Genomic DNA, 22,150 nt, shown 5'->3' on the forward strand with positions numbered 1-22,150 from the left:
TAAATTCTGGCAAAAGCAACGTTTTCAATTAAATTATAACGGTGCTTGCGGCAATTTAATTGAACCTACGCGTATTTGCATTTGCCTGCAACATAACAGTAAAATCTAAGGTCTAGGGTGGCCTAGCGAGTAGCTTTGTTTCCTCACAGCAAGAAGGCACCGAGTTCTGCTCGTTTTCCGCGTGGGATTCCGCCGGTTTCACCCTACCGACATGCAGGTTACCCTGACTGGAGTCTAAATTGTACTTGGTGTGGTGTGCGGGCCCAGGGTGTACTCCCGCCTTTCATCCAATGCCTGCTGGGATAGCAGCCAGCCCAGAGGACCCAGTCTGAATTTGCACACTTGCCTACTATCAAGTATACAAACTGAATGCAAGTTGTATACTCATTAGTAGGCAAGTGTGCCGACACAGCCTGGAAGCAAGCAGTTTAGAAAATGGATGGAAGGTTAGAACCAGTCTACAGAAAGCCAGCATACCTTGCCATGTGGAGCGTGCAAATGACTTTTGTCTCGTTCTGGTTCAAATTTGACTCAGGTGCATGCAAGAAAGCCAGAACACAATTGAACATAAATCAAATGCATTTCCCTACCAAGACTCAATGAAAAGCAATCAAATTGCAATTCATGCTCTACCAAACTGACAAAATGAATTTAGTCAGGAAAATAAGTCACTTAATGCGCCCTAGCAGCTGCTGGGAACAGATTGAGGGAGACAACAGACCACAACGTGATCACCTTTTCTCCAAAACATTTTTTATTTTAATACACAATTCAAGGCTTCTTGTTCGCAGCTGCAACCTGGGAGGGGGATGGGGAGGGGAGGTGGGGTTGGGAGGGGTTGAGAGAGTGAGAGAAGAACAACAAAATTTATAATGGAAACATTTTTGCTTCAAGTAGCACCTTCCATGCGCAGACAGCGGCGGGCTTCGCAGGCCATTAGAGAGCGAGCTCGGCAGATGGCGGAGGCAGCCGCTCCCGCTCCTGCAGCACGCGCGCTGGAGACGGAGTAAGAGCAGCGCGCCAGGGCAATGCAGCAGCCAGCGCGGCGGCAGTAAAGAGCAGAGCACGGGGAGGCAGTAAACTCAGAGCATGTCTCGCGAGCGCCGAGTGGGCGCACGGCACTAACCGAACGCGGGCACGGCGGCGGGGGCTAGCGGCGCACAGCATTAGCCGAACACTGGCATGGCGGCAGGGGCTAGCGGTGCACGGCACTAACCGAACACAGGGCACGGAGCGGGCTAGCGCGACGGCATACGAACGGCACGGCGGGGCTAGCGGCGACGGCATAACGGCGCGTGCAGGCGGCGGGCTAGCGGCGCATGGCATTAACCGAACACTGGCATGGCGGCGGGGGCTAGCGACAGGGGTTAGCGACAGGGGCTAGCGGCGGGGGCACTCGGGAGCGCAGTCACACGCACGCAGCGCAGGCCAAGCCTGCCGTCTTCGATCCCGGCCCCAGCGGGCCGGAGGGTCTGTCGGTTTCTGTGGTTCTTTTTTTGCCTCGGTATCAGCGGCCGATTCAGGCCCAGGAAACCGGGCAGGGAGAGTTAACCGCGTAATCGACCGCTTTGACTGACCAATCAAACGGCGAGCGGCAAAAACCCGCAGGACCCGGCGGGGGCCGGCAGCCCCGGGAACCAAGACGGCGGCCGAGCGGGAGGGCGATTACAGCGGGGCAGTCAGCAGCGGGGGGGGGGGGGGGACGGTAAAACGGGGGAATCTCACGGGAGCCGGTCTTACAGCAGCAGAATGATGAAAGGAGGGTTTCTGAGGCTTAATGCAGAAGGGTGCAGATTAAGAGGGGTAGGGATCTGGAACACCCAGAAGCAGCGCCCTGCAGAGCGCCTATTTTCGGGAGCAGCAACTCGCTCCCGAAAACTGACGTGCGCCAACTGGAAAAAATCATTCAGGAGCACGTGTGCGAATTTGTACGCATTAGCGTGCCGTTAAATCTTTCATCATGCAAGCACGTGTGCCCCTCGGGGAAAGAAATGTTTAGCACAGAGCCCCGGGGGGGGGGGGGGGGGGCAGCATGAAGAGCGCAGCGCTACACGTCTTCCTAAAGGCGGAGGACGCCGCGGCCTCGGGTGCGAGTCGGGGCTCGGAGACCGAAGGTCCTCAGTACGCGCGTGTGTGGGGCCGGTGTCAGGCTCTTACACACAACCCGGGACCGACGACTCGCACACAAGCCGCTTCACTGGCTGCCGGCGTCAGGAGGCCTGGGGCATAAGGATGGTGGGGGGGCGTGGGGCCTTTTCTCAAAGGCGACACCGTCCGGTATCAAAATGGAAGGAAAGCCAGGGAAGGTTATGGGAAAAATAATGGAGCCTGGGGAAGGCTAGGGAAAGCTAAGGCCCGGCAAGGGAAGGCTAGGGAAAGCTAGGGAAGGCTAGGAAAGGTTAGGGCAGTGGTCTCCAACCCTGGTCCTGGATTGCCACAGGGTCTGCTGGTTTTTGTTTTCACCGTAAAATCAGCACCCAATTGAGACCCAAGACACCAGGTGAGTTGAGTTAACTGTGTAATCAACTGCTCTAATTGATTCATGAAGTGCAGAGTCACCATGAAAACCAGCAGACCCTGCAGCTCTCCAGGACCAGGGTTGGAGACCACTGGGTTAGGGGAAGCCTGCTTCAGCTGCGGTGCCCAGTGATTCATTGGCGGGATCTATACGCGGTTCCGTGTTAAACAGGCACTGCACGGCGGCCTGTGGTGTGTGTGTGTGTGTGTGTGTGTGTGTGTGTGTGTGTGTGTGTGGAGTAAAGAGGTCCTCTGCCACACAGAGGGGGGATTAGGGGGCCTTCACATGGATGTTTGGAAGCCCCTGCGTGACGGTATTAAGGACTGGAGGTGAACCCTGCATAGGGAGCCTCTCAGAACCAGGCAGGCCATGTCTGTCAGGCAAGCGAGCCCCAGGGAGAGGTAGACGCCACGGGCAAAGTCTGACAGACAGTGGGGGGGGGGGGGGGGGGGGGGGGCACCAGGCAGGGCACCAGCAGCCAGCAATGCAGGAACAGCAGAGACCGAGCTCGGTCTGGAAAGAATGGTTTCTACAGGCATGCAGAAGTACAGGGACTCACCTGGCCAGCGATCCGATCCAGGTCCCTGTGGCCCTGGGGAGTCAGCCTGCGACCGCTGTGGGACAGAAACCACGGCAACATCCACAGCTCATACAAGATCAATACAGACAGGCAAGTGGAAAACAAAATGGCACAAAAAGTGATCTAACCCACCCACCCCCCCCCCCCACCAAAAACCTTCTCCTCCAGACACCTTGTGTGTTCCCTACACTTAAGTGACCAACATCCCCGGCACCGATTTCAGATGCTTACGAACATGTTTGGGCAATAATATAACCGAACTACAGCTCCCTGTGTTACTCAGTTCACACAGCTGAACCTCTGAACTGTATTGGAATGGATGACGGGTTACACAGGAGGTATCCGCGCGGCTGCGTAAGATTAATGCTTCTACAGCACAGCAACACACGGGCCTTGGCTGGGAGAGATCGGAGTGATCTCCAATACAGAATTCTCTTGCAGCTGACATCGTTACTGTTGACCGATACTACCAATTTGCATTTTATGCAAATGTTGCTCCGGCAAAACTATGCCTTTGTGCTTTCATGTCAACAAAGCATACAAATGTGAGAGGGAGGGGGGGGGGGGGGAGAGAGAGAAATTCTTGTATTTGGAAAAGGCTTGAGTAATCTCTCAGATCGCATTAGTCACCTACATTGCTTTTATCAGGCCGGGCAGAACACTGCATCAAAGCTTTCTCCCACTTCACTAAATCTCAGAAAAATACTCTGAAGAATATCAGCAGCTGGGCATCCTTCATCAGCGAGAGATGCGCTGGCAATTTAATTCTGGCCACATAAAAAAAAAAAAGAAAAGAAAAAACCCCCAAGAAAATTCTACAAACGAATCAAACTTCCAGATCAATTAGGGCTGCTCTAACAGGAATGTGCATCAGAGGAATAATAAACAGCATATGTCCTAATGACCTGCAAAACTCCATTTGGTCGAATCCGCTCCATTTTATAAGCAAAAAAGGAGCCCTACCCTTAGTATGGAGAGCACCAAACGCTCATTGGACGACACGCGTGTTCATCTCATTTCATTTCAGACACAGAAAACCCAAGGCACTCGGTGTAGTTAAAATTGCCTTAAAATATTAATCTGGTATATCCGTGCAGAATACTGAAAAAAAAAAAACAGACCATCAGAATGCCTGGAAAGCAGCCTCAGGCAGGCGGTGATCTGACTTGCAAGGCAAATCATGTTTGGTTTAGATCAGGGGCGCACAACAAAGGCCAGCGCCTCTCAGGATTGTGCGCCAACTTCTAATTATTTAACTCGATCGTATCCGGATCAGACGCGCGCATAAGCGCCGGCTAGCCGCACTAGCCGCAGACCGCAAAGCGTAGCCTGAAGGTTTTACTGCGCTCAAAGCTACACCCTGCACCCTGCCTGTGGGTGAGAGCAGAGCTGGCCCACTCCAGGCCTCATTGCAGACCAGCAATGCAGGAAACGCAGCATTCAGCGAGACTGTCTTATTAGGGGTGGCGACTGCTGGGCAAACCAGCCAGTCATGGAACGTACCACTTAACCAGACTGGTATGTAGCTTTGGCTGCTACGGCTAGCAGTTAGCATTCAGTCCACTCTCCTACAGCAGCGCACACCACTCTATTGAACACACCTGCTTAAACGCAGCACATTTTCCCCTGCTGGAAAATAACAATACAGTAGAGCTGTCAGCAAAATAAATCTAAGATTGAAACAGCAACCGGCACACAGACCGGCCCTCCAGGGCTTGAGCTGCGTGCCCCCGGTCTAGACTACGTAAAGAACATACGGGACACCCCCAGGGTGGGGGCAGGTTTGTGCTTCCGCCCAGCACTGGGACACTTGGTTCAGCTGATTAACTGACCGCGGCCTTCAGTCAGGAGCACGACATTGATGAGTGCAATCCGGTGTCTTTGTGCTGAGCTCAAACGAAAACCGGTACACACAGCGGCCCCTCTCGAATAAGGCAGGACACCCCGGGTATATTGCTTTGACAGAGGGATGGCCCCAGTCCATAATGTATCAGTGCACCATATCACAGTCCAGTCTATTCACACTGAAATGCATTGTGGGACATGGCGCCCTTTCCCCCTTCCCTTACCCGTTGGGGTCCTTCTCCACCATCTTGAGCCCTTCCAGGGCCTGCAGGACCTTGCGCGCCACGTTCTTGGATCCCCGGCTGAAGTGGGCGGGGCAGACGCCGTTCCTCTGACGACCGCCGTAGATCTTGGTCATGGAGCCCACTCCCACGCCCCCGCGCAGGTACAGGTGACGCACCGTGGAGGCTGTGGGGGGGGGGAGCAGGGGGGAGAGAATCAGTGGTTCGGGTAAACAGAAAGTTCGTCGAACTAACTTCATGCATTAGTTACACGCAGTTTTCAATGCAGGCAGCTCAAAAGTGTTATTACATATTCATGCAAGAATGTAGGGATGGTTGATTCATCCCAACGATAATTATCGGATGCAATAACGGTCGTAGCAACCATATGGTGCATTACCTTTCCGATCGACTTCCTTTTTAATTGTACCTAAAGCAGTTAGTACACAACTGAACTAAACAGGCTGGGTGAAATGCTTACAGAGCAAAAAGCAACCACTGTTATGCATAGGATGTTGATAACGCAGCCAATCGGCACCAAGGTCACAAAGCCTTTGAAGTGTGGTTGTTTACAACTGCATCAGGTACAATTAGAGAGACTAAAAGAAAGGCAAAACACCACACGGGGGCCACGACCGTTAGTGCACACAGTATTTATTGTTGTGATACATCACCCATCCCTATGGGGCTGCATGATTTGGGGCTGAGCGAGAAAGTTTTGGCATGAAAAACAGGTGCCGTTGCCTGGGCAACACCTTCTGGAACAGATCAGACTCGGTCTCACAAATTTGAGCAGCGACCAGGTCTCAGTCTCACAGATTTGAGCAGCGACCAGGTCTCAGACTCACAGATTTGAGCAGCGACCAGGTCTCAGACTCACAAATCTGAGCAGAGATCAGGTCTCAGTCTCACGGATTTGAGCAGAGGTTAGACTCAAGACTCACAGGTTCGTGTAGAGATCAGACTCAGACTCACCCGCTCTTGTGTAGAACCAGTTTTCGTCACAGGGGGCCAGCTCCTTGTGCTTGGCCAGCTTCACTGTGTCCACCCAATCTGGCACCTTTAGCTTCCCTGACCTGGGAACGGGAGGGGAGGGGGGACGTTTAGAGAGACACAAACGGCACCGACATAAAGCCACGGCAGCGTTTTAATTCACAGCGGACAACAGCATTTGCGAAACGTATCAATGACAGGCCCAAAGAGAAACACTCCAAAGGAGTGCCTAGAGCACCGGCGTCAAACCGTGTGCCTTCAAGGGCCAAATGTATGCAGGCTTTCATTTCAACATAGCTCCACACCAGCTGATTTCTCTTATTAGCTCTCCATCCCTGGCTGATTATCTGCTATATAGTGCAGTGATTAGTAGAAAAGAAAACTTGAATACTCTTGGCTCTCGACTGAACCAGTTTGACACCATTAGCCCAGAGCAAGTAAACTGACTGCACAGCTATGGCGGTGCGGTGCAGCGCAACTGGTTCATAGCTGGAGGTAATGGAACTACATCCGACACTGGCTCTGGACTTCACCTCCCAGCAGCACCTCTGTGGGCAGCGTAGTGTAAGCCCGGATCTGCATAACTTGCTCTGAGGATAGATCGCCGATTTCGGCCCGTGACCAACCTATCCGCAGCCAAACTTGGATATTTACAGCTGAATCGTCACAGACCTGGTGCAAGCTGAAATATGCCTGCCCTGATTGCAGCAGGATTGCAGCTGCAATTCTGTGAGCGTCAAAGGAGGATGTTCTGAAGCGGGGTAGCTTACTTCTTGAGAAATGCCGCCAGGGCAAGGACAAACTCCTGCTGGTTGACGTCTTTCACTGTGACACCAGGCATCTGAGGGAAGGAAAGACAGAAGGATGGGCATGGAAAAGTTTTAAAACTGGCATCTAAAGTCACAGCTGAACCCACTACTTTAGTACCAAAAATGCACTTAGTGCGCCAACAAATCAGTTCTGCAGACTGCTGCCAGAAAACGTGCTTTTGAGATTTTGGAGGGACAAGCCTTTCTGTAGAGAACAGCTGGAAAACATGACCTAACCATCAAACTGAAAGACATAACTTATTTAAAAACGCCACCTGGAACATCTAGCGAGAACAATCGATAAAACGACACACACTCGAGCTTAATTCCCAACACTGAGCTAAGATGTACAAAGCACCCTTACACTGCGCCTTAAAAACAACCAAATGGTTTCTGGGGGCTCTTTAACCTAAAATGATCCAACTGCGTTAACTCGAACCCTTAAATTAGACACGGCCAGCTAGCTCTCCAAGTTCTAGGCCGGCGTGGCTAGCTAACGTTAGCCTTCTTTTTAAGCCAACCGGTCACGTCCTGCTACGAGAACTACAGGGTTACAACAATTAATGACTTAAACCGAACACTCATTACATACGACACAAACGTCGAATTTATTAGTAGAGGCAGTCGTCTAGCTGAACAAAAATATGCCAAACGCTTATGTGTAAAGCACGCTGAAACCATGCTGTATAGCTAGGCGTATAAGGGGGCGGCCATAGTTAGCGAAGCATTAGCTAGCCACATTCGCTACCCCTTAAAACGTTTTTTTAAAACCAATGTGAACCACTGGAACACGGGATGACATGGACCAATGCTACTGAATGGAAATCGAGTGGTTTAAAAACAAAAATATGAATCGGAAAAGCATATGTAAAGCGTTTTCAGAACCAGAGCAAACTTCCAGTTACCTTGCTTGCCGACAGCAAAAGGGAGAGGAAAATACGGGGTTTCCAGCCCGCATTCGAACCAAGATATTCACGTGGATTCACGCGAGATTCTCTCGTTCTAGAGCTCTCTGGGCATGGGCGCTGGGCCTCTGGCGCATTGAGAACAGGGGATAATTTCTGTGACTCTGCTATATTTAGTTTTCGTGCAGTTGTCTTTCATTGAAAACTCAAAGCATGTGTTTCAGATTTATTCGGCGATCTAAGTGACACCAGACAAACACAATTTGACTTCTAAGAGTCAGGTGCATTTTAATTGAATTTGACGGTAAAATTAAATTACTAAATTAGACGCCGCACTATGTTTACACTAGCCCGGATTAAGCAATGTCCATTCTGAACGAGTTGGTGGCGAGAGACGAAGTTGTCAACGACTTAATTGGAAGTTGATTTTAATGCAATGTAGGCTTAGATATCTAATAAATTCTTTAGGTTCCTTCTAATGTCTAACCAGTTTTTATTAACAGTTACATTCTTAATAAAAAAACAACCAGGTTGAATTACACGGTTTCCTAAGAGCAATCATATGTTCATTTCTTTAAAACAAAACTGGAAATTAGAAGTAGCACCAATAACATTGATTTTTGAACGACTTGCATTGAATAACATTGTCTTAAACTTCTTTCATCACTTACAGTTCCAGATTTGATCTTCTGGGTGGCACTCTTGTCTCTTGTAAATCTTCAGATTAATAATGGAAAATCTGGGCTAAATGCACGTTAAAGAATAATGGTAATTAGTCTGATATGATTAAGCAGCAGTGGTTCAATGCATAATAATGCCATTTCAGGCACACTGTAAAATGCTAATACTGACCTTTTTATCAGCATACAAATTGCATTTACAAAGTGATGCGATATTTAATTAAACCTGAATTTAAGTAACTCCACGCAGCTATTTTTAAAATGTAAGAACCTCTGGTGTTTGTTCAAAGATGCAAGACAGTGCAGGGTAATGGAGTGCTCTGCCGAGATTGAAAGGCAAACAGAGCATTTAGTATTCAGTGGCCTATATTCATAAAGTTTTTTCAGTTGATTTCAACAGCCCCATTCAGCACAGGCTCTGCCAGGATAACGTGGCGACAACGTCAGTGTGAGAAATTCAAAGAAACGGGTAATTTCTGCGCCTTCTGACGTGATAAAACGGTGGTTGTCACCTTCTCCACGGTATTCTTCTCTGTATTTTGTATAGAGGACTAAAAAGCAGAAACTAACATGCCATGTCTTCAGTAATTTCTCCAGGAAATTGGTAGTTTGTGGAAGATGATTGCTCTGCTCCTCCTCCTCAGTGGTCGGAACAACTTGGTGTGTCATTTGGATGGTGCTGGTTAGATCTTGAATTTAACACGTCTACTCAGAGGATGTAAAGAGAAGATTACTTGTGTGTGAGAAAGAAAGTGACTAACCCATCTGGGTTGTATCTATACATGATATGACATAACAGGATCAATATATTCTCTTCTCTGTAATTGTTCCCTTGACTGTGAACATGGCAACCCTTTTTCGCATGCCTTCCCAGCTAGTATGCGATGGCTCGGCAGTTTCAGGAGAAATGATAAAATCTTTTTTTTCTCTCTCTCTCTCTCTCTCCTTTTTTTTGGTACTTTCCTGCATCCTCTCTTCTCCTTGTCCCTCCTTTCCATCACTGCGCCCTCCATTTTGTCTGTCTGGTCCACTGACATGTTTACTCGGGGTGATGGACACGCGGAGCGGCGCGCCTGTGTACATCCCGCGCTGATTTGTTGGGCCAAGTTTGCCCTTTGGACACCTCCGGAGGTGAGGGATGGAGCCGCTCTCTTAGGATCGACGCTATTGAGCTGTGTACACGGGCACCGCGAAGCGAACGGGGCTGGAGTTTTATGAGCGCGAGAGTGCTCGGTGTTAGATGGGGGAATGATACACAATGAGATATATAGAGAGGAAGCGGAGGAAGGGAATTGCAAAGGAAAGACGGATCGCTCTCCGGAGCTCTCCCCTCTCTCTGAGAAACACGCTGTTCCGTCCTCGCCGCCGCGACCCAAGGTATTTGTCTTCAGTCTTACTTTCATCCCTCCTCTCTTCTCCTCTCTCCTCTCCTATTGACTAAATCGTTTTTAATATTGTGCTGTCCTCGGATGCCTTGTTTTCCCCACTCCCCCCTTAAAAGTGTTTGCACTGATTTGTACTATTTGCATTTTGGTACCAACTTGCTGTGAATAGGTATATCAAAGGCCAGTCATAATTGTTAGTGCAAAAGAAATTTGATTGCAGCTGCTGAAAGTTCTGAAAGAAAACTCCATCGTGTGCAGTTTTCCGTCTAAATTTTTACCTGTTTTTTTTGTGAACAATAAGCAATTTTTATGAAGTGTTCTGCACAATCAGTTTGTCTCCCAATTTGTCTCTTTTCTGTTAGTTTGCTATAAATGCGGGGAAAGTAATTGTCTGTCGGGTGAAGCCTTTCTTAGGGCGGCTTGTCTTGCTTCCCAGTCTGCGTTTTGTTTGACAGATCTTACATCATAAAACCTCTGTCAAGTTAGATGGCTGCGTTTGCAGTCACGATCACAATGCACGCGTGCAGTCCAGTGATGTCAAGACAAGTCTTAACAAGCTGTAGAGCCCTTGTGTCCATGTGTACGCAGTAAAATGTCCAGTGTTAATATAACTCTGTTTAACAGCATAAATATGAGTCCAACTGGGACCACATGTACTCTGTAAGAGGTGATTTAACACTGACCATCTTACTGTGTTGGAAACAATACATCACTAACATACATCTCTCGCATGTCTTCTGCCTTGTCCTCCCTTCTTTGGCTGTCTGGCCCAGCCATGCAGCATATCTGGCTGTACACAGTGTGTCAGTGCGTGCTGTACATGTCTGTGATTTGGGTGAGTGTGAGGATGTGTGTGGGTAGGGGCCAGCGCAGCAGGGGTGCGGGCTGTGGCAGTGTCTCGGACTGCCTGAGGATCTGCCTGGGCTGGGCGGGGGCAGTGGGGAGCGCGGCGGCCATCCCGGTCTCAGTGCTGCTGAACCTGAGAAGCCCCCGGTGCCTGTACACCTGCCTCACCCTGGTGTGCTGCCCCCTGCTGGTCAGGCAGTTCACCGTGTGCTTGCTGCTGCTGCTCACCCTCGACTCACACCTCCAGGACAGACTGGGAGAGAGGTAAGGGGGCGTGTCTATCACCGGCAAGGGGCGGAGCTTAGGGGGTGAAACAAGGGAAGCTTTCACGGGCACTAGCAGGTCCAGAGGTGTGTGTGCACGTATGCGTGCGTGGATGGGTGAGTGAGCGAGAGAGTGCATGAACGAGTGAGTGTGAGTGCGTGGGTGGGTGAGTGCGTGAGTGAGTGCAAGATTGTGAGCACGAGTACAGGACTTGCATGCGTGCGTGTGTGCATACAAGGGGGCCATTTCTCATATTTGTTTCCTGGCACAATTTTCTAGATCCATTCCTGGTTAGGGGCATGGGGAGATGGGGTCCAGTAAGAAATGAAAGAAATTTGGGACAGAGGGGAAGGAGTGAGAGTTACGGTTAGGGTTGCATAGGGTAATGGAAAATACAGGTGGAACGATGGGACGGTTGACAGATGCACGAAAAAAACAAGAGCATTATGCGTTTTGGAAGGTACAGTTAAGGACAAGAAAAAAAACACTGAGAGGATAGGCAGTATGGTTGACTTCCAGAGTTAATAATAGTAAATTCCTTGTCGAAACAGAAGTAACACCAGTGATATAACCCAGCGTTAAGCCAGTTTTGACAGCGAAATGACAGCTCAACAACCAGCTACTCCAGGATAGGTTGCTGATGCTGCCAAATTGAAAAGACATAATTTGAGGGAACGACGTGTCATTTCCCTTCTTGTGGTAGCCGGCACCTCCCTGCAACTCACAGACCAAACCAACCGGAGATTGCTCAGTTTTCGGTGGGGTTTGCAACAAGCTAAATTTGTTTTCTTTCCTTGCAACCAGTGATTTTTTTTTCTCCTTGACAATTTTTTAAAAATCAGGTAGGTGAACTGAAGACTCCTGTCTTTTGCTGTGATGACCGGGGGAATCAAAGTGGCTAGGAATGCAAGGGATTGTGTAACCCAGGGTTTCCCCTACCGGTGTGTCCTCAGGCGAGGTCAGGTGTGCCGTGTGAAAAATCCTTTAAAAAAATCTCAAAGGTCGAATTAATTTAAAAAATGAAATGAACAAACCCCTTCCACAAAGGCCAAAATAAAGGTCATTAAAATGCATGTTTGCTTAATTAAAACCCAGGGAAGAACATTTAACCCTACTGGAGACAGGTCACATGATTGTCGGTACATCACTCGGTTTTGAGAGTTGTGTCCTATGAGACTCGGTAAATTTGTGAAATGTGCTGTGGAAGGAAAAAAGGTTGGGAAGCACTGGTGAAGCCAAATTGAATATACTGTAGGGGGTGACTCTGTGATCAGATGGAGGGACATTTTTTGTGGGAATTTGGCCAGAACATTGGGGCTAATATCCCTACTCTTTTGAAAAGTGGCATTTGATCTGTAATGGCCACAATGAGTCCAAACCTCCATCTTAACATCTCATTCAGGGGATGGGACCTTTTACAGCAGTGTTCTATCAAACATGCCATGAGACTGGATTGCTCTTTGGTGCTGAGAGAAGAGTGCCCCCTACTGGCCCGGCAATATCACTTCTAGCAGCAACCTGATTTTCTCAGGAGGCCTCCCTTCCAAGTAGTAACCAAGCCCAAAACCTTTTGTAGTCAGCCGTGAGAAGGGTACAGGGTGGCTCCTGTCATTTGTATTCCACTTTAAGACATCTACCTGTTGTCGAATTGGCACTGTTTGATTTGAGGTTCTCGCACACTTGGATTTCCGCTCAGCTCTTTGAAGAGATCTCCTAATCCAGTCAATTAACAGTGGTATTATTTCGGAATATTCTGTGAGGTGCAGTGCGCCGTTTGAAAGAGGACGGGGGTGAAAGATGGGCATCGGCAGGAAATAAAACAAAAGAAAGGAGTCTGATGTGACTGGGATAGTTAAGGATGATGGATGGGAAACACTGCATTAGTTTTTAAGTACAGTACAGAGAATGTTCCAGAGAGTGTGCATGGTTGTTTGAAGTAAGGAGGTTGTTACTAGTCTAGGTTCTGTTGTGTCTGATCAGGCAGTGCATCCATTATCTCTCTCCTTAATTAGAGGGGTCGCCTTGGAGATGTGGCCCATCCAATCGAAACACAGTGTTCTAACAGCTTTCTGTGACATTGCATGCTCCTGCCTGACCTGCTATTTGTGCCCTGCTTCTCTGCCTCAGTGTACAATTGAGGCATTTAGAAAACCCTTTTAGCCAAAGCGACTTTTAATTAAAATGGTTGTATAACCACTGCTGGAGCGAGAGATACAGTGACTAAAGCTTCAATCAAGTCAGTGCCATAATAGAGATGCATGCCACAAGACTTGTAAAAATAAAAGGATGGAAGGCTCAGCTTTGTGTGTGTGTGTGAGAGAGAGAGAGAGAGAGAAAGAGAGTGAGTGAGTGAGTGAGTGTGTGTGACTGAGTCTGCATGTTTGTGTGTGTGAGTGATAGTGTGTGTGTGTGTCTGTATGTGAGTGAGTGTGTGAGTGTGTGTGTGTGTATGTGAATAAGTGAGTGAGTGTGTGTGTGTGTGTTTAAAATATGTGTGTGTGTGTGTGTGTGTGTGTGAGTGTGTGAATGAGTGAGCCTGTGTGTGTGAGTGTGTGTATGTGAATGAGTGAGTGAGCGAGCGTGTGTGTGTGTGTGTGTGTGTGTAAAATATGTGTGTGTGTGTGAGTGTGTGAATGAGTGAGTGAGTGAGCCTGTGTGTGTGAGTGTGTGTATGTAAATGAGTGAGTGAGCGAGCATGTGTGTGTGTGTGTGTGTGTGTGTGTGTGTGTAAAATATGAGTGTGTGTGTGTGTGTGTGTGTTAAATGTGCATTTTTGTATTGCGCTGGTATCTCTTATGTGCTGGTACTTCCTCCCTCCCCCCTGTGTCAGGTATGCTTTGTTGGTGAGCCGTCGCCGGGCCCTCCTGGTGGTCCTGCTCAGCTGGGTGGGCTCCGTCCTCACCGCCTTCGCTCAGTTCATCAGCTGGAATGTTCTGGACACCTGGGGCCAGTCCCCGGGAGGCGGCACGGCTGGGCTGGGGCTGGGTGAGGCAGCGGGCGCCAACTGGACCACCCCTTCCCCCCCGCCCAGGTACCCCGGCCCCCAGGACCGCTCCGTCATCGGGCAGCACCTCCCCTACGGCGGCTTCCTGTCCAAGTTCTACGTGAAGGACCTGCGCAACTTCACCTACGCCGAAATCCACGGGACCCACTGGGGGGTGTGCGCCCTGGACACCGTGCTCAGCCCCCAGTTCCTGGTCTACGTCTACGGCGTCACGGCGTTCCTCTTCCCCCTGCTGGTCCTGCTCGCGCTCTACCTGGACCTGCTTTGCGTGGCGCCCAAGCTGGCCCCTGGCGGCCTGTCCCCGGCCCCCAAGGGCCGCCAAGTGGCACGGTCCCGCTCCCTGGCGCTCTCCCTCTCCCTCCTGGTGCTCCTCTGCCTCCCCCTCCACGCCTCCAACGCCCTCCTGCTCTTCTCCCCGGGGACCCTGCAGCCCCCCTGGGTCCCCGCCCTCGCCTACTTCCTCTTCCAGCTCTACGGCCTGGTTCCTCCTCTCCTCCACACCCCTTCCCTCCGCCAGGACCGTGCTCAGCACACGCCCCGGCCCCTGCCTCCCTCTTCCCCTCTGTCTGTTTCCCCGGGGAAGCATTTCGGCGTAACGCTGTGCTCAGACGTGCGGCCCTGCGGCATCTGTTGCCCTCCCCGGGGTAAACGCAAAGTGAAAGTATACCCCCAGGTTTAAGGGGCCTACAGGGAGAACACACTCCTCTGCTTAATCTGAGTCACACCCGCAGACTAAAACCGATGCAACATTCCTCCTCATATTAAAATATTGTCATTCTTATGGTATACCTGTGACTAACCACAGGACCAAATTCAGTTACAGACCATAAACTTTTTACATTAAAAATGTAATCACCGTGAGCTGATACTCAATACAAAAGGTATTTCTCATTTTAACAGGTAGCCCATACAGCACCGCGACCCTAATCTTACCCTACAGTGAAATCCATCAGCAGTGTGCCTTCAGTGATACTTAGCACAGAATCAAAATTGAGTTCATTACACCTTGTTTACCAAGCTACAGGAAAACACTGCAGTGCACTGAGGCAAAATGAATGTCCGTGTGACAATTCCATTTTTGCTATGATTGAACTTGGATCTCTGCCTTACACTTAAATAAAATCACTTGTTCATACTAATTGGATTGTGTTTTAGACTTTGTTCCCCTGCCTTGGCTGAACGTTTTTCGCTCTCTGTATCTCACTCTTTCTGAAAAGCAAACACGGTAAGCACAAATAGAAAATCTATGCCAATACAGGCAATAAAAACATGTGTAAACACAAATATGACCATGAGGGCTCACAGCATCTCACACATGCACACCCACACGCACACACACACAGAGAGCACCACACATACACAAACCCGCACACACAACCACACACACACACAAACCCACACACACACGTACATAGAGAGTGCCACACACACAAACCTGCACACACACACACATACAGAAATGGATGCAGGCGTTTTGTGTAGACAGAGTGTGAACAGCAGTAGATACTGCCCTCAAACTGCCAATGTCTCCTGGGGAAGAGACCAAGACCAATCGGTCTCCATAGAGACAGCCCATTGAAGTTAAGTGTCCTCGTGGCTCGAAAGCGTCTCGCTTGTTGATGGGAGCTCGCTCAGCCTTTCACACGAACAAAATCGTTCCCATCAATCAGTCACAGCGGCATTAGAAGGTTCGCTGCATGACTAAGTCCTTACAGTGCATAGGGGTGACAATGGGTACTTCTCAGGTGGACAGAAGTCCCTGATTGACCCTTGTGTTACACCAGGTTTTGCAGCATTATGAAACACACTGATGTGAGGTAAGTCGTGGCAGTTATGAACTCTGTTCTGATCCAAACCTTTCAGCACCGCGTGCGGTCCATTAGCCCGATCGCTGTTCCAAATCAAACGAACAATTAGCCTTTACGACGGGCAAAATGCATCGCCCCGCCATCAATACAGAACGAATGTATCGATTCATAAATCTACTTTTAAATCTACTGTACCCAGGTGAACAAACACCAGCTTTCCCCTAATGGTTCCGCCATAATCGCACGCTGTATTGATCTCCCAGACAATAATGGAGATGTCATGCCGTCTGGAGCGCTTTGAATTCTATTCACAGTTGTCATCCCCTCTTTTCCCTCGCTCACCGGTTCAGATCTGTATTTTTCTCTTTTCTCTGTCAGGTAACTTGTTTCCTGAGGTCCTTTCTCATCCCTTTGTTTTTATCACTCTTGGATCCCTGCTGATCCATCCTTCTATCCCTTTCTCCTTCGTGGCAATTCCTGCTTTCTTCTGATTAGCTTTCGTCTTATTTCCCTGGCCTCTGAGTAACTAATAATCGTTTTTTTAAATAAAAAAACTGGCGCCTCACTCGCTCTCCGCTTATTTTAAAGTCCTTTTTATTTTATCGTGCTTTGTATCTTTCCCCTATAAAGAAATACAGTTAGCTATATCAACAGCGACGCAGGGACTACAAATTAAAGAGGAGAGTAAAAGACAGAGCGGAAGAGACAGACACGGACCGCCACAGAGGACAGACAAGGATAGAAACAGGAAGAAAGAGGAGAGGAAAGGAAGAGAGAGAGAGAGAAAGGAGGGATAGCAGTTTCTACAGAAAAAACAAACATGGGAAGTGTATACAATTAATAACAATTACAATAATAATAATAACAGTAATAATAACAATAACAACAATCGTAATAGTCAAAATAATAATTATAATTAATAAAAACCAGTAAGACCTCAGGTATTTCATAATGACAAAATGAAATGATTTTTTTTTCCATTTTCTTTTGTTTTTTCCAAAGATCACTGAACAGTATTTTTTCGGTTTTGCACCGCTAGGCTAATATTCTGATATTCTGTGTTAGTATAATAACATCGCTTCATAATACGTTCCAAAGTAAATATTTTTTTGTTGTTTTTTTTAAAAGATTCGTTTCATGTTCTCGTCACTTTTTTATACAAATAACATTTAATTTCAGAGATATGTATCATTGTGTAACTGTATTTTGTCGGTTTTGTAGCACTCAAAAAAAAAAACAACCTTTTGTCTTGTTCTTCCAGCTTGTCTATTCCCTCAGTGTGGTGTTTCATTCAAGCCTTTAATTCTCTTATAATAGAATCTAAAATAATATTTCTTCCACAATTATCAGTGCTTCACCCCCTTTTCCCTTTCACTCGTGAGGAGAGACAATACAACCCCTCAACTACTAGCAAACAATGGGAGAGAGATCACAAGGGCGAGAGAGACAGAAAGAGAAAGAGGGAAAGAGAAAATACTTCAGTAGTACAAATATTTCCAGAGGACGGACTGAGAGAGAATACAGTGAGGACCTCACAGCGGCTAGTGCTGATGGCAGTCTCTGCCCAGGATACGGACGACTCAGTAAATATACAGGGAGGCCTTACACTTACACGTACACTCAATGAGTCGCCAGCGCGGCGCTCTGGTTTATTGTCAAAATGATGTATGCGGGTTTTTGTCTTAGTGGCTCAGTGGCTTCGGCAGTTAAAATATTTCAGTTTTCTTATGTCACTCATCCAGTACCTTACAATGCAGACCCCCCCCCCCCCCCACCCTGGCCCCGCCTTCCCGCTGCCGTCCGCGATCTCGGCAGGTTGTGGACTGTGTGCTGCGTTCTGACTAAGCGGTTTTCTCTGTGCGCCGGATTCAAACGTTTTTCTCTCAGTCGGTCTCGCTCTGCTAAGCACAGTGCACGGGTTGGGATTGTTTTCTTTCTCATCTACTTTCTGTCCTTCGCAAAAACAACGAAAAAAAACAAAAACTAAATAAACAAAAAAACATCCCCTCTCCCTCATCCTCTCACAATGTCTGCATCCCCTTCCCTTTATATGGCACAATTGTGACAGGTGGATCGTCCATCCTTTCCCCTTTTTGACAGTCTTGCGGTGTGTGGTGTGGAGAATGCCGTCGTGCGGTCGCAGTCGAAGGAGGCCCGCCAGCAGAGGGCGCTACAGTAAATACTCCTTCTTGCCCTCCCGGGTGTCGTTGCCGTTGAGGAAGGCTTCCTGGACCTCGCCGTGCTCGTCCAGGCCGCTGGCCTCGTGGGTGAGGTACGAGCCTGGGGAGGGAAGAGGCCGAGGGTTAGAGGGGCGGCAGAGGGGTGATGTACGGTGACCGTTTTACTGACGGGCTGTCGGGGTGCGCCGCCCGGCTGTCCCAGGCTCGTGATTGACACTCTGACTCACGGCCTCCCAGCCCGGCTCTCCACTCCCCCAGCCGCTTTAAAATGGTAATTGCGAAATCCTTTATTGGCAGGAAGGGCATGCTCCAAGGTTGCGAAAGCTCTTAAAATGATGCAGAAGGGATGGAGGGCTTTTATGGACAGAATATAACGGAGCGAGCTGAAAGGCCGTAAACAAGCTCGTCCGGCCTCTTTCTCCCACGCTTCCACAGGGGTCTGACTCAGGGAGGTAAATCACCGCCAATGTTCCCCCTCTCTGTCCCTGGCCCCCAAACGAGAGTGCACACCCTCGTCCTCTCCTGCCTTTCTCAAATTCAAATTCACATCCAAATCCAAATCCAAATCCAAATCCAAATCCAAACCCAAACCCAAATCCGAATCCAAATCCAAATCCAAATCCAAACTCAATCCTCAAATTCAAATTCAAACTCCGAATGCAAATCGAACATGCTTTATTGAAGCGGCCGGTTTTTCCGTACGTCTCCCGGCCCTTACGAGTCGCAGGCCCCCACCCCCCCCCCCCCGGTGGAAGGAGGGGTTAAAATCGTCCTCACCTTTCTGCCTGACGGAGCACCAGATGGTGACGATGAGCACGCAGATGATGGTGAAGACCAGCAGCGCGAGGACGCCCCCTATTACGGCGTAGGGTACTGCACTCTGGGTCTCCACCACTGCGCCGGGATCTGAGACGGAGACACAGAGGGTTAGTGCAGCGCAAAACACCGCCCCCCTTTGGGGACAAGCGGGAACTGCGCTGTGGAGGTGTTGGGGGGGGGGCAGTCTCACGCCATGTCTAAGGGGAAGGGATGGTAACAGAATGAAGGTACCTGAGGGCTTCATGTCATGACAGAGCTTTCATGTCATGACAGAATGGACTGCTGTGCTAAGTACACTTGACTCGGAAGCGAAGATGGGAAAACACAGTGCCTACATCGTCACTTGTGTACATGAACATAACATAGAAGAAAGGGGGACAGGGAGGCTAATACAGACTACATATTACATTACGTTACATTTATTTGGCAGATGCTTTTATCCAAAGTGATGGACAATAAGTGCACACAGAAGGTCATTGGAACAAGTGCAAAACACAGATCTGACCATTTACAATACTGATAATGTAACAGTTATCCATAGCCATGAACACATTAAGCCGGTTCACACTGGAAGCACGGGCTAGGTACAATAAAGCACAATAAAACAACACTGATATATTCTCTGCTGTTACGACCCCAATAGTCGAGGGGAATATGAGAAGGGGTATTTAACATAAAAGGATTATTGTGATGTAATCTGGGGTGGATGAACCGACGGGAGGACAGAAAACAATACACAACAATTGGTACGTGAAATAAGTGCAGTGACAAAGTGCAAGTGAAAATATTTACAAGAAGGTAGATGCACTGCTGGTTGCACTCACACTCACATTCAAAGGAACCGGATGAGCGATGCCAAAAGAAAGAACAGAGTAAACTCAAACCAAGCTAACTCAATAGGAGTAAACTGCCTCACTATCTAATAAAAGTAAAGTTCAAACAAAAAAAACCTGACTTTTGACTAACTACCCTAACTACTCTAAACTAAACATACAGGAGGTGGCATCCACTCCTAACCTAGGGTGTTTAGACAATCCGATACCTACGTGCAGCAAAATGTGTAGGGCCCCTTACCTAGTCCGGTTCCACATACCACACAAACACACAAAGATGGCAGCTTGAGACAACTACAGTACAATAATGATATACAAGACAATCACAGCAGGCCAACAGCAAAACAGAGAGTAAAAGAGTAAACCAGGAAGTGACATGGGTTTTTAAAAAGGAAGAGGGCTTCTGATTTGCTTCTTGCATCATATTCGTCAGCCAATGGGTTACCGGAATCTGGTCTGCCAATGGTTAACAGAAAATCTGGAATAGAGTGTCAAAGTGGAGAGGGAGGGAGAGAGAGAGACAAAAGACACAAAAACACATGCTGGATTTTAACATCTGCATTCACAGAGACAGATAGAGGAAGAGAGGGAGGGAGGGCGGTTGGCAAGAGGAGGCAGAAGAGAAAGAGAGCCGGAGAGAGGCAGACAGAGATGGAGGGGCAGAGCCGAGACGGAGATTCAAGGTCTGCTCGGTAATATTTCATGAGCGATGAAAGATTAGCATGGCGTGCCCCCGCTGCGCGTTCAGAACGCCGACGGCGGGGCGTTTAATGATTGACAGGGCGGAGGGGCCCCGCCGCCGCCAGACTCCTCTCTCCTTGACATTTCGGCAAGCCGCGCGCGCCTTTGAACGCCCAGCAGGTGCTGCGCCGCGCCGCGTAGCCTAGCGTAGCCTAGCGTAGCGTGCGCCGCGGGGACAAGAGGGCCCGGGCTCTATTCAACATGCGGAGACGCACACGTTCACACGCTGACCTGACATATAAAAGCCGCGAAAGACCGCGAAATGAAAACACACGTGTGCGTTTTCTTTTCTCTTTTTTCTCTCTCTCTCTCTCCTTACCTTTAACTTCCGCTGTCTGCCTCCATAAAATGCATGTTTAAAAAAAAAAAAAAAAAAAACTGAACTGACTGTCACACCAGACTGTCAAGAGAGCGACAAAAGACTTCCTGAGCGCAGTTACGTAATCCGGTTACATGCGTGCAGTTATGCAGGCAAGTGAGAGGGGAGCCGCAGCACGTTCAGCCGGTACGAGGAGGGGGGCAGAAATCAGCTGACGGGACAGCATGTTGCATTAGCGGCGGCCTGATGGGGAATGAAAAGGGCGTGAGAGGGGAAGGTCACTGCAGACGAACGGAGTGAGCGTCGGAGAGAGGGAGAGGGAGAGAGGGAGAGGGAGAGGGAGAGGGAGACGTGCAGATCAGGGGAGGAGGGCCGACGCCAGGGTCGCCCTGGAAACGCAGTGATTGACAGCGAGGGAAAAAAAGGGCAGGCGGGATGGAAGGGGAGCGGCTTGTTTACCTCTGGGGTCCATGGCACCGACTGGGGTTAGGGAGGCAGGGACTGAGGCGGCGGGATGGGAAGTGGGAGGGGCCGTGGGAGGGGCCGTGGGAGTGACAGACACATGCTCTACACACATGGGAGACAACGATGGAGGGAGAGAGACAATGTTACACAGACATGCAATGGGACTAGTTCTAATGCAGGACTACAGTAGCAGAATGGGTGTGATTCTACTGCAGGACTACAGTAGCAGAATGGGTGTAATTCTACTGCAGGACTACAGTAGCAGAATGGGTCTGATTCTACTGCAGGACTACAGTAGCAGGAGCAGGGGGGCATTACCCTAAAACAATGCTATTCATGAGAGAAGCGCTGGGAGACGTCGCCCTGAAAACAAATGCATTAATGGCAACACATGGAGACGCTAAGAAAAACCCGACAGCTGGTTTTCAGCTCTTGCTTGGACCGAAATGTCAGGGTGTGCGTGAACGTGTGAGAATGTAGGAGTGTGTGAACATGAGCGTTATCGCTGTTAGCGGACGGGGGGGGGGGGACGGGGGTCTGCTGTGGGTGAGTCACGGGGCGCTTGCAATGCCAGCTTTCACTCAGCAGAGTGCAGCAGATTCCCACAGCCTCTTCCCACAGTTAGACGCTCAGCGAAAACTTCCCGCAGTTAGACGCTCAGCGAAAACTTCCCACAGTTAAAGACACTCACCAGAAACTTCAGACTCCTTTCCCCATTAAATCTGTTTAATCCCTCATCCCTCTCTCCACTCAAGCACCCATTTTCTTACTTTCCAAAACTCATCCATTTCTCTCTCTCTCTCTCTCTCTCTCTCTGTCTTCCCCTACTGTTCTCTCAGGGCTGGTATTCCTCTTGTCATCATGTCACCCCCCTCCCATCGCTCTTCCCCAGTATTTATCCTCCTCCCATCCCTTCATCAGCTGTCCTCCCTCCC

General features: G+C 49.1%; 3 protein-coding genes across 8 annotated transcripts in view; 1 reads left to right on the forward strand and 2 right to left on the reverse strand.

The window, feature by feature from the left end:
• Positions 1-731: 731 nt before the first annotated feature.
• On the reverse strand, positions 732-8,008 carry rps19 (ribosomal protein S19). Its single transcript, XM_064299694.1, has 6 exons — positions 7,872-8,008; positions 6,928-6,998; positions 6,140-6,240; positions 5,168-5,351; positions 3,078-3,132; positions 732-798 (listed from the first exon to the last, which is right to left on the reverse strand). Exons 2-6 carry the CDS (start codon positions 6,996-6,998, stop codon positions 772-774), a joined length of 438 nt encoding a protein of 145 aa, XP_064155764.1. The 5' UTR covers positions 7,872-8,008; the 3' UTR covers positions 732-771.
• A 144-nt stretch (positions 8,009-8,152) lies between these two features.
• On the forward strand, positions 8,153-15,167 carry LOC135234769 (adenosine receptor A1-like). 2 transcript variants are annotated; one of them, XM_064299682.1, is made up of 3 exons: positions 8,153-9,682; positions 10,710-11,046; positions 13,877-15,167. In XM_064299682.1, the coding sequence occupies exons 2-3, from the start codon at positions 10,712-10,714 to the stop codon at positions 14,727-14,729; spliced, it is 1,188 nt and encodes a 395-aa protein (XP_064155752.1). In that variant the 5' UTR covers positions 8,153-9,682; positions 10,710-10,711; the 3' UTR covers positions 14,730-15,167. The 2 variants fall into 2 exon arrangements, with proteins under 2 accessions (XP_064155752.1, XP_064155743.1); XM_064299673.1 differs by having other exon boundaries at positions 8,153-9,020; positions 9,137-11,046.
• A 1,268-nt stretch (positions 15,168-16,435) lies between these two features.
• cadm4 (cell adhesion molecule 4) overlaps positions 16,436-22,150 on the reverse strand; it is a 79,806-nt gene continuing 74,091 nt past the window's right edge. For 3 of the 5 annotated variants that reach the window (XM_064299646.1, XM_064299640.1, XM_064299631.1), the window contains exons 7-9: positions 21,210-21,317; positions 18,816-18,944; positions 16,436-18,138 (exon numbers count right to left, since the gene is read on the reverse strand). In XM_064299646.1, the coding sequence (XP_064155716.1) occupies positions 18,029-18,138; positions 18,816-18,944; positions 21,210-21,317 (347 nt within the window). In that variant the 3' untranslated portion in view covers positions 16,436-18,028. Of the gene's footprint in view, positions 18,139-18,815; positions 18,945-19,260; positions 20,169-21,209; positions 21,318-22,150 lie in introns of those variants that run through there. The other 2 variants (XM_064299662.1, XM_064299654.1) reach the window with 2 other exon arrangements.

Source organism: Anguilla rostrata, chromosome 1 (genome assembly GCF_018555375.3).
Source record: "Anguilla rostrata isolate EN2019 chromosome 1, ASM1855537v3, whole genome shotgun sequence".
Lineage (NCBI taxonomy): Eukaryota > Metazoa > Chordata > Actinopteri > Anguilliformes > Anguillidae > Anguilla > Anguilla rostrata.

What these genes read in the sequence shown, in the direction of transcription:
- rps19 (XM_064299694.1), bottom strand. Translation starts at nt 6,998, where the DNA reads ATGCCTGGTGTCACAGTGAAAGACGTCAACCAGCAGGAGTTTGTCCTT. An exon ending in CTGGTTCTACACAAGAGCGG is followed by an intron (nt 5,352 to 6,139) that starts GTGAGTCTGAGT and finishes CCCCCCCCACAG; the next exon opens with CCTCCACGGTGCGTCACCTG. An exon ending in TGGATCGGATCGCTGGCCAG is followed by an intron (nt 799 to 3,077) that starts GTGAGTCCCTGT and finishes TCCCCCTCCCAG; the next exon opens with GTTGCAGCTGCGAACAAGAA.
- LOC135234769 (XM_064299673.1), top strand. Translation starts at nt 10,667, where the DNA reads ATGTCTTCTGCCTTGTCCTCCCTTCTTTGGCTGTCTGGCCCAGCCATG. An exon ending in CAGGACAGACTGGGAGAGAG is followed by an intron (nt 11,047 to 13,876) that starts GTAAGGGGGCGT and finishes CCCCTGTGTCAG; the next exon opens with GTATGCTTTGTTGGTGAGCC.